Source organism: Dipteris shenzhenensis, chromosome 26 (assembly GCF_047967505.1).
Source record: "Dipteris shenzhenensis isolate YYH24624 ecotype China chromosome 26, Dip_SZ_1.0, whole genome shotgun sequence".
Classification (NCBI taxonomy): Eukaryota; Viridiplantae; Streptophyta; class Polypodiopsida; order Gleicheniales; family Dipteridaceae; genus Dipteris; species Dipteris shenzhenensis.
In genome coordinates, this window is record NC_141621.1 from 46,152,010 (window position 1) to 46,163,453 (window position 11,444).

Consider the following 11,444-nt stretch of genomic DNA (forward strand, 5'->3'; position numbering starts at 1 on the left):
AGTGAGGAAACATGCAACAACCAGCATGTTATATTAAACTAGGAAAGGAGAATAAGGTTTGTCATCTCAAAAAGACTCTATGGCTTAAAGCAAGGACCTAGAAGTTGGTACAGTAGAATTGACAAATATTTTGCTGATTTGGTATACATGAAGTCCAATGCAGATCATACTCTCTACTATAAAGTTCAAGGGGAAGACATTACTATTGCACTTTTGTACGTAGATGATCTGACCGGATCCAAGGATAGCTTCATCAAAAGTTGGTACATTAGAATTGACAAATATTTTGCTGATTTGGGATACATGAAGTCCAATGCAGATCATACTCTCTACTATAAAGTTCAAGAGGAAGACATTACTATTGCACTTTTGTACGTAGATGATCTGACCGGATCCAAGGATAGCTTCATCAAAAAACTAAAACAAGACTTATCTATGCAGAGTTCGACATGAAGGATCTTGGACTTATGCACTATTGTCTTGGAATTGATTTCTGGAGAGATTTAGATAGTACACTCATGAGTCAGCTCAAGTATGTTGACAATCTCCTGAAGAAGTTTCATATGGCAGATTGCAAGATTGTAGCTACTCCCATGGAACAGAGTTTGAAACTTACTAAACATTCAAAAAAGCCTACAGTCAATGACAAATACTACAGGCATCTCATCGGATCTCTTATATATCTGACAATCACATGACCAGATATTTGTTATGCAGTAAATTCACTAGCATAGTTTATGGCAAATCCAAAATAGTCTCATTGGAATGCAGCCAAAAGAGTCTTGAGAAACATCAGAGGTATAAGATATTTTGGAATAGAATACAAAGGAAGTCATCAACGATTGCATGGATACTATGATAGTGACTATGCCAGAGATCATGAGACTAGGAGATCGACACATGGATATGCATTTTTTCCTTGGTCAAGGTGCTATATCATGGTTGTCAAACAAACAACCAACTATTTCTTTGCCTTTGACTGAAGCAGAATATAGAGCACTCACTACAGGTGCATGTGAGGCTATATGGCTCAGAAGACTATTGTCAGAAACAAATTACTTTGATGAGGGAGTCACAGCCAACAACAATATACAGTGATAATCAATCGGCTCAAGCATTAGCCAAGAATCCTACTAGTATATCACTCCAGGACAAAGCACATTGATGTCAGAGAGCACTTCATCCGAGAGAGAGTGTTACTTGGTGACATCACAGTGTAGCATTGTGATAGCAAAGAGAATTTTGCAGACATCTTTACCAAACCACTCGGTAAAGAGCTATTCGAGAAACACCGACTAGCTCTTGGTTTGATGCAGAGGAAGGACATTCCCATTAAAGGGGTGTGATGGAATGTAATGCTCAGTCCTTCTTCGATTCCCTAGAATCATCATCTTGAGGAAGGCCTACTTCATGATGTTGATCTTGAGGGAAGGTGTTGAGAGTTCACGCTCAACATCATGTGATCACGTGTGCATAGCACCATCATGTGATCATGTGTGCATAGCACTAACCCAATAGAGGACCACAATGGCGGCTCCCCTTCTTGAAGCTGGAGAAATTTTGGCACTACTACTGCAGTGCACCCATTGATCGTTGAGTCCACCCACTCTACATGCCCATGGAATGATGATGGACTTGGGCCACATTCAAAGACCTCCATTAGAAGGACCCAAATGTGTTGTATAACTTTCCAAAGTACAACTTTCCCAAAGAGATGACCCAAGTTGGATTTTGGTTCTGCCACCAGTCATTCAATGACACGTACGGCTCAGTTCCAGATCTTGCCGTCTCCGCGAACTCCCCACCCACAGTTGCCCCATTGATGACCGCCTCCACAATCTACACAACTAGATTGTCTTCAATCCTAACATCGGTCTGACACAATTCCAAGACCTCCGCCTCTACCTCCGCATCCGCAATCTTCACGGACATCACATTTGCACGTATGAGGATATGCACGACACCCATTTTGGAAAGTATCGCTCATACCTCACTCAACTCACTCCACAATAGCTGGACTGCTACGCAGTCCTACAGATAGCAGTCCTCACCACCAACCTCCTCTAGTGTGGCTGATGCGAGGACGGATCAACAACATGAAAGGGGGCATGTCAACATCCACAGAGTACAATTGTCAAATGCAGGGTAATCAGTGATTAGAGGTGATCAGGCTACATGATCTACTTCAATGGGCAAGCTCGGGAGTTTGACCCCCAAATACCCCAAGGCCAGTGATTGCAAGAAATGTGCACATGGAAGGAGTATCGCTTAAACTCAGGGAGTTTGATCCCCAAATACCCAAAGTCCACCCAAAGTCCAAGGATTCCAGGCACAGGTTGTATGTTCCAGCTAACGCCAAGACCAAAGATTACAAACAACGTGCACATTTTAGGTCTACGTCCATGAAAATAGCCACTCCAACAAAAATAGCCATGAGAGGACTATAGCTCAAACTCAGGGAGTTTGATCTTCAAATATCTTGAAGCAAATGATTCCAAGCAACATGTAGGGTTGCCGTGGAGTGTCTCGCAGAAATTAAGCCTCGCCACCCCAGGTTTTGAGCCTCATGCATGGAATTTTAACCACAAATGGTTTAAGGCGTGAGGGCGCTCAGGGAGTTTGAGCCCCAAATCACCTAAGCCTAGGGGCGTGAGGCTAACACAAGCACTATTTGGGAACCAGTTAGGACCACCTCCTAATCTCAAGTTTGTCCCAAGCGCTTTAATATGGTTAACACAAGTGCTATTTCCGCTAGTAGGGAGAGATGGGAAGAATAGCAATATGCCTTAACACCCTACGGGCCCAAGAGCCTTTGGTTGTAAAAGAGGAGAGTGCTAAAAAGGAAAAGGGTTGGCCCTCCCTTCAACAGGTGACTTGTATAAAAGGCTAAAGTGTTGAGTTTGGTCTTCATTGTTGTTTGCACGAGTTTGAATACAAGTTCCCTCTTCTCTTTCAAGAGAGTGTTTTGGGTGTTCCCTTGTTTTCTATTGTAGTGCCCTTGTGTCTGCCACTCCATCCCCCTTCACTCTCATCTTCCCTTCTCCCCTCTCCTCTCCCCTCTCCCCCTTCCCTCTTTCTCGTGTGGAGACACATTGTAGCAATCTCGAGGCCTCGAGTGACACTTGCGGATGCGTCATGCTATGCATTGCTCCCACAAGGAGTAGCTCAGAGTGGAGGCTCCATCGGCATATCTTCAACATCCCCATGACACATGAGTCACTGCCGAGACCCACGACAGATCTACACATCTCAATGGCCTGGAGGTCTCAAGTCATGCCCTCTCATTCCGTCATATAAGCCACTAAGAGGTCAGGATCTACTCCTTATGATGCTTTATGCAAGCCAAGTCCCATCTCAATCCTCTCGCTTGATCTTGAAGTGAGTTATTCATTGTAGTGCCTATGACTGAAACTCCACACTACTTCTCTAGATTATGTTTGCTACCCAACTAGCCCACCCTAGGGAAGACTACGTGGTTGCTACCAAATCATTGCTACAACCTATTTTGCCTTCTCCCCCTATACATAGCATCAAGAATGTAGAACCCCTTCTTAAGGAGTCGAGGATAAGGCTACTCAAGGTGCATCATGACCGGGGAGTGAATTTACATTGTTATCCCATGGACTTCTATGATTTTGTTGGAGGCTTAGATGACTAATGATTTGTGTCCGTGCAATAGTGTGCCAAAGGCATGACTGACTCTATGCCCACCTCTAGTGCCCACTTCATTTAAAAAGAGGTCTCTACATTGAACTGGCTAGCGCAATAGTTCAACAACTATTGTGTGTCTTGCCTAAGCTACTCCTCTGGTCCTAAGTGGATCACTACCACTGCAAGGCCCAAGCCTCATCTATCTCGAAAGAAAGCTACTTGGAGAGTAGTTGTGTGCATGTGTGTGATCCACAAGTTCTTGTCCTCCCTCTTGTCCCAACCACTCCTCCATCATCCTAAACATCTAATCCCTAATCATCAAGTCAAAGAGTGCAGGGGTCCATTGCTCTTGTTTTGTGGATGCAAAGTTGAAGCTTGAGAAAGGATGAGAGGGGCTCCCAACACCAAGGAATCCGCCTTTTGGTTGTGAGATTAGGTCTGACACCTTCAAACGAATGGGGTAGTCATTTGGAACATCAAGATAGTTCCATGTCCCAACCACCAAAACTGCCACAGCATAAGGGATGTCCTAGATGAGTCTTCGATCTCAGAGTCTAAGAAAATGGGAAAGACTCTTGAATCATCCTTGGGGGAGACAAGACCTGGGCCTATATGAGGAGGGAGGCTAGGACTGAGACAAAGAAGCCACACTCTAGCCATGAGAGGTAGGTACTGAATGGCTAGTGAGGTGGGGAGGGGGGAGGGGGAGAGACACAAACTATGGTAAAGGTGGGAGGAAGAGACTATGACAAGTCGGGTGTTAAGGGGAGGGAGGAGGGATAAGTGGGGGCAATGTAATGTGGGTGATCCTCACTATTATTATAGTGGCAGTGGAGAGGGGGGGAAGAGAAGAGCGAGCTGGAGTTGGAGAGGAAGAAAAGGAAGGGTGGGGATGGGAGAAAGTGGGGGTAGAGGAGGGAGATATCCAAAGGTGGGTGTAGGGGTGTGGATGATAGAAGCAAGAGGTCTGGGATTGGGCACCTCTCTGGAGCTTGAGCATGGGGTAGACTCTTTTGGCCAGAAGAGGGTCTTCCCTCAAAATTAAAGAAAACCTTGACCTCCTGTGTTTGAGGTCGGGCCTCCTCTCACCTTGCTCCTCCTATGTCAAGGAAGCTAGTGAGAATCTCATGCTTGCCTACTATCAATGCCATCCGCCACATCTACAATTCTTTGTAGCTCTTTTTCCTTGTTTCCTTTGGTCCACATAGGTCCAAGCCCCCCTGGAAGGCACAACCCATGGTGACTCTATCTCATGGTCTATCTATCACATGGCTATTGAACCTCGAAATTAGAGTTTTGGGGATTCAACTACAACCCAAGAAGAGCATGCAACTGAAAGTTGAAGCAAATAGACAAAGCTCCTGGTCACGAAGCTCCTCCAATGAGTACCACACACAGTGTCCTCACCCTATTATGTCGAGTAGTGTTCTCCCCCTATTGTGTTGGAGAATTCAAGGAGTGTTATGTTTGTGCAGCCCCACTAGTCCATGTCTTAGTTGAGTAGATTGAATTGTTGTCTTGGTCAATTCAGCTAACATTGAGCATCCTGTAAAGCACTTCGCTACTTTGTCCCTTGTGTTGTGGGTTGAGCCTGTGGGATCCCCACCCAATGTTCTATGTTTGGAGAAATCCACACAACCAACCACCTACTGCTAAGTCAACCTTGATTAGCATTTTCTATGGTAATGTACTCGTTGTGACCTAGAACTCACAAGCTACATTGTTGGAATGTCAAATGGCCTCTGCATGAGAGCTAGTGCTCTTCCCTTAAGCTCTCTCCAAAACTTACTCTCTCTCTCAAAAACTCTTTGTGAGCTTCTCACTCTCTCACAGTCTCAACACCACAACTTACCTCTCAATGCTCTCGATGTAAGTAGACACAAGAGAGTAGGAGCGGCTTTAATAATACGTGAAAGAATGTACAGTTGATTGAAGAAAACCAAGATTATGTAATGAGGGCTAGGGTTGACCCCCAATGTATCACCACTGTAATTGCACGCTAAGACTTATGAACTTCAACATTGATACATGTGACTATTCTAACAATTACAGTAGGGCAAATGACTTTCTTCATGGATACAAGCAAGGCTTCCACTCACATACCTTGTAATGTTTCTAGTTGTGAAAGAGATTGTGTGTAAGCATAGAGCTAAAGGAAAGGATAGTAACTTACAGAATGGGAGCATTAACCTCTATGATGGTGATGTGATGCTTTCACATCGAGCTTGGAATGTAAGTGGTGTGTTGTGCTTTGTGAAAGCATAAATCAAGATGAGGAAGAAGGATTTGGGGCCAGCAATAGTTTGATGACATGGGCATCAATGTTGGTTTTCTTTGATTCAAATACTAAGTTGAATGCAATTTTATGGTTTGTTCTGTACTTCTAAAACTTGGGTTTAGGAATATATCTCAGGAATATTTTGTTCATGATCGACTGATGTGTGTGTTAGCCAAAGGAATCACATATTGAATATGTGATTATAACCAGGCAGGAGCGAGATTCCAATTCTTGAGCAGGCATTGGAGGGATCCAATAAGGTAGGAACAAGCGCACTGGGTAGTATTTAAAAACTAGTGTGCGTTGGGCTTATTGGTATCTCTACCCAAGTGTGAGTTGCCGATAGTTGAACTCTTCAAACCTCCAAAAGTAACAAAATAGGATTGGATCGAATGATGGGTTGGTAAAATGAATTTCAAACTAAGAGAAGGCACAAGGGTTCCCACCGATTTGACATGGCTGTACACAAAGAACAAACATCAAAGGCAAACATGCAATCAAAGAGATACACGAGAACAATGGAAAAGTGAGAACACCTCTACACGGTCTCACTCAATAATTTTTTTAAGGATTAGTTAGTATGTTACAAGCAATTGTGCTAACTCCATATGGAGGCTAAAGTTAAAGAATAGCTTGCAACACTTCAGCAATAGGTCACAACTGATTTGGACTAATGAACCACATGCTCTGAGGGTGGTGACACACAAAGGTTTGACCAGAGCCATTTGGATGTCTAAATTGGGTTGGAAGGGCGCACCTGCGCAACCCCATTAAAATTGGACAAACTTCAAAAGCTAAAGTGGCAGTTGCAATTTCATGGGTAGCCAATTCTACCCAAACTTGGACACCCACTCATCCCACCAATCAATTTCAAGTACAGTTGTGGACCTCCCCCCCCCCCACCACCCATTGAAAACTTATGGGCACGAGGTCTCTAAAGGCGTCACATCCTTTCCATTATCCATGCCCCGCCATATGTGTGCTTCTTGCATGCGTATACACGCATCATCAAAGCGGGGGACGAGAGGAAAAGCGCTACTTTTGGGCGTTTTTCTTGTGGATCAGGACGTAACGATGGTACAACAGAGAAGGGGAATTCAAGAAACCCCATGTATGATGAAAGGCGAATATCCTGATTTCTTTCTGCAGCCAAAAGCAGAAAGTATTTGCCATGAAAGGATTTGCCCTGGCAAATCGTTTTCTTTGATCCTTGGGAGGGATGGTACAACAGGCCCACTCCGGTACGTACGACTTAATATCCTCATGATTCTCCTTCATTCCCAACCTAATTTTGACTCTGTTATCAGTGAGAGAAGGGAGATCCTGTGGACTGAAGATTTTTTAAAGTCAGCCAACTCCAGGCAGCCAGGATACTCTAATGACATTGGAGGGATCTCTCTATTTCCAAACTCGTCTGTAAATTTCGATGCCAAGCGTTTGGTCTTTGCAAGTGTTTGGACAGAGCTCTGCTCTGTATTGCCTTCCTCACCTGCAGGCCTGTGTTTGCATTAACTTTGAGTATTGCTTCGACTTGGAGAATGGTTAATAAAGTTGGAAGTTTTGGTCGTATTGATCTGTCAAAATTTGATCTGATGGACAAGCCGGATCAGGTGATTGACCTTCTGCAGTTAGGCCATTTGCCTGTGTCCACGGACCTCTTTCATTGTCTTCTGCAAGGATGTACTAAAAGGAAAGATCTTGTAACAGGCAGGCGATTGCATTTCCTCATAGTGCGCAATGGACTTGACTCAGTGGCCATCTTAGGGGACCTACTGATCCGTTTGTTTGCTTCATGTGGGAGTTTGATGGAAGCAAACCTCTTATTTTGCAAGGTTTCAAAAGCAAGTTCTTATTCATGGCAAGCAATCATCAATGCACATGTTATGCTTGGCCAAAGTAACAGGGCTCTTGAATTATATCATAAAATGCAAGAGGAAGGTATAAGGCCTGGCAAGTACATATTTTCGTGTGTTCTGAAAGCAAGTAGTAGCATAAGAGCGGCCAGTCAGGGAAAATTGATACATGGGATGGTAATTAGATATGGACTTGAATCAGATGTAATCGTTGGAAACACACTCATTGACATGTATGCCAAATGTGGATGTGTGGAGGAAGCACTTAAAGTGTTTCATGAATTGCTGAACCGAGATGTGGTGTCGTGGAATGCAATGATGGCAGGATGTACTCAGCATGGCCATGGTCTTCCCGCCATTAAACTTTTTGAGAAAATGCAAGAGGAAGATGTACGCCCAGATGGAGTTACCTTTCTATGTGTCCTGAAAGCTTGTGGCATGATAGGGGCTATAGAACTAGGCCAATGGATACATTGTTGCATTATTAGATGTGGCCTTGAATCAGATATGATTTTGGGGAGCAGTCTGCTTGACATGTATGCCAAGTGTGGAAGTCTGGGATCTGCTCATAAAATATTTCAGGAATTGCCTAACCGCAATGTAGTGTCCTGGAATGGCATTATTGCAGGATATGCACAACATGGGCAGGGACTTGATGCCCTTCAGCTTTTTGAGAAAATGCAAGCAGAGGGCATAAAGCCAAACAAAGTCACTTTTTTGTGTATCGTGAAGGCTTGTGGCAGTATAGATCTCGTTGGGCAGGGTAGATCCATACATGAAGAAATCATGAAACATGGACTCGAATCAGATATGGCCATTGGCAATGCCCTCGTTGACATGTATTCCAAATGTGGGAACCTGGACATGGCAAGGAAAGTGTTCAACGAGTTACCTGCCAGAGACGTTGTGTCCTGGGGTGCATTGATTTCAGGACATTCAGAGCATGGATATGGTCTCTTTGCCCTAGAACTGTTTGCAAAAATGCAGCAGGAGGGCATAGAGCCAGACAGAGTGACATTTTTGGGCGCTTTGAAAGCTTCTGGCAGCATTGGAAACATAGGGCAGGGCACACTGATACATGAAGAGGTCATCAAATGCGGACTGGAATCCGATTCAGTAATTGGAAACACCCTTGTCAACATGTATGCCAAATGTGGAAGCGTGGAGGAGGCACGCAAGATCTTTGAAAAATTGCAAAACTTGGATGCTGTGTCCTGTAATGCAATGATTGCAGCATATGCCCAGCATGGGCATGGTCTTTACGCTCTTGAAGTTTTGAAGGCAATGGAGCAGGAGGGCATAAAGCCAGACGAAATCACATTTGTGTGCAGCTTGAAAGCATGTGGCAGTATAGGAGCCATAGAACAGGGCAAGCGGATACATGACCAGATCATAAGGGGCAACTTTGGATCAGATATTGTCATTATGACCACAATGTTGACCATGTATGCCAAATGTGGCAGCTTGGAGGAAGCCCGCAATGTGTTTGACAATATGCCAAACCCAACTTTAGTATCATGGAGCGCGATGGTTGCAGCTTATGCTCAGCATGGTTATTGCTGTTTGGTGGCACACTGTCTGGAGGATATGCAACGGCAAGGCTTTAAGCCAGACGGTAAATCTTTTGTCAGTCTTCTTATGGCCTGCAGCCATGCAGGCCAAGTGGAAGAAGGCTATCGCTACTTTCAATCAATGGAAGAACAAGGAATCGCACCAAGTGTGGAGCATTTTAATTGTATGGTTGACCTTCTCAGCCGCACAGGACAATTGAAGGAGGCCAAAAAGTTTCTCCAGACAATGCCATTCTCATCTGATGCAACTGGGTGGATGTCCTTGCTCAATGCCTGCAGAACATATGGCAACATGGAATTAGGAAGACAATGTTTTGATCAGGTTGTCCGTTTGGATCCTACAATTCCTGGTGGGTATGTGCTAATGTCAAACATTTACGCAGATGCACAAAAGTGGGAGGATGTTCACAAAGTACAAAGGCTGAAAAGTGCTGCTGATGCACACAGGGAACCTGGGAGGGCCTGGATTGAAGTCAACAATAAGGTGCATGAGTTTACTGTAGAAGACGGGACACACCTACAAGGTTATCAGATACATGCAAAATTAAAGAGAGTAAGAAGCTTAGTTACCGAGGTAGGATATGTGCCACAAATGGACTTAGTGTTGAAGTTAATGTCAGCAGGCGATGAGCAAGCTGCAATTTATGGGCTTCTGCAAAGGTAGCCATGGCTTTTGGGTTTCGCAGTAGCACTAAGTGTGCAATTAGTTGATTCCTGTAGCAAGGACAGATTGATGCCTGAAAGGTTGGAGGTGATGTTCCAAGATGCATTTTAATTTATCACGTGGTGTGGTCTTGTGGAAATTACTTCAAACTAGAATTCCGATATTTTTGTAGTGTTACAAAAATATGCATGTCACACTCATCAAGTCGGGGTGTGTTCATGTGGAAATTGGACCACTCTTGCAGAAGCAGGCACATTTAGAGCCAGTCCTGCAGAAGCAGTTACAGTTCCAATTGATAAAGGAATTATATCTAAATGTGATTTCGAAAGCACAAGCAGGTCAGGGAGGAGTTATTTGTGCAGTCAAAAACTGCTTATCAATGGATATCTCATTATGATTTGGCGGTGCTTGGACCTGTATACTAGAGAGGAAGAAAGAAAATCTATTAACATCCATGGGAGAGAAAATTGATATGAAACGGAAGGAAATCCTTAAATATAAATATAGACTTGCAGAGAGCGCGTTAAAAATCTTCGAAGCTACCATAAGAGATCCATCAGCAGTAGCCAAATCTCAAGAGGGTGCCGTTGATGATCAGTCAAGGTGTTAAGTCTATGAGATTTGAAAAATTGTGTGCTTCTATGTCGGTTTCCTTCTTGGAATCCTGGATGGAAAACATGCCCATTTTCATCTTTCCTTGCTTCTCAGACCTCAGCTTATACTGTGGGTTTTGCTTTACATACTGATGGGGAGAGCTCCTTTGCTCCAAGAACTATAATTGTTGGGGAGTGCCACAACATCCCATCTCCATACTGTTTGTGGACCGAAACTTGCCAAGAACCAATCCTTAACTGAGCATCAAGCTACTGAATGAAAAAATCCTGCCCAATCGATCCCGTCTTCAGCCAAAACGAATACTGGAAAAAGCTCCTTGCTTGTGTCATTTTTTTGCCTCCAGCCAAGGAGCCACCAAGAGTTTCGCTCGGTAATTTCCTTGTTGTAATCTGGCGTCATCTATAGAACACATTTAGGGCGAGACTTCTAGTAGGGGAAATGTGTCAAGCCTGTTAAAGGGAAAGTACTCAAGGAGTCTATAGTAAATTGTAAAGAGAGCATTTGATTTAGAGTAGTTATTTTGTAGTGGTTGTGGATCCGTGTGAGATGAATGTGAGTCCTTTCAGTAGTAGTAGCAAGCACATGGGTTACAACGTGTCTCAAGAGCAAGTGTGAAGGTAGAATAGATGGGTGTGTTGAGTGTGGCAATGTATGATCATTAAGAAATGAAAGAAATTTGCTTCCTTTCTGAATTAAGTCTAAGCTTATTGGCAATGTAGGCACTATGTACCTATGAATAAATTTGCATTTGTTGTGCAACCATGCAATGAACTATGGGCATAATGAATCCATCGTATGATGATCAACTCCTT

The 11,444-nt window shown here is 43.8% G+C and overlaps 1 protein-coding gene across 1 annotated transcript; it reads left to right on the top strand.

Moving 5' to 3' along the window:
- The first annotated feature begins 6,892 nt into the window (after positions 1-6,892).
- Positions 6,893-11,183, top strand: LOC147885167 (pentatricopeptide repeat-containing protein At5g27110-like). Its single transcript, XM_087397284.1, has 3 exons — positions 6,893-7,006; positions 7,105-7,170; positions 7,540-11,183. Exons 1-3 carry the CDS (start codon positions 6,893-6,895, stop codon positions 10,015-10,017), a joined length of 2,658 nt encoding a protein of 885 aa, XP_087253410.1. The 3' UTR covers positions 10,018-11,183.
- The last annotated feature ends 261 nt before the right edge of the window (positions 11,184-11,444 follow it).

Bases quoted from the DNA above. Each gene is read 5' to 3' on its own strand.
- LOC147885167 (XM_087397284.1), top strand. From the start codon at position 6,893: ATGCCCCGCCATATGTGTGCTTCTTGCATGCGTATACACGCATCATCA. The intron at 7,007-7,104 runs GTACAACAGAGA...TATTTGCCATGA, and splicing joins TGGATCAGGACGTAACGATG to AAGGATTTGCCCTGGCAAAT. The intron at 7,171-7,539 runs GTACGTACGACT...AAGCCGGATCAG, and splicing joins GGTACAACAGGCCCACTCCG to GTGATTGACCTTCTGCAGTT.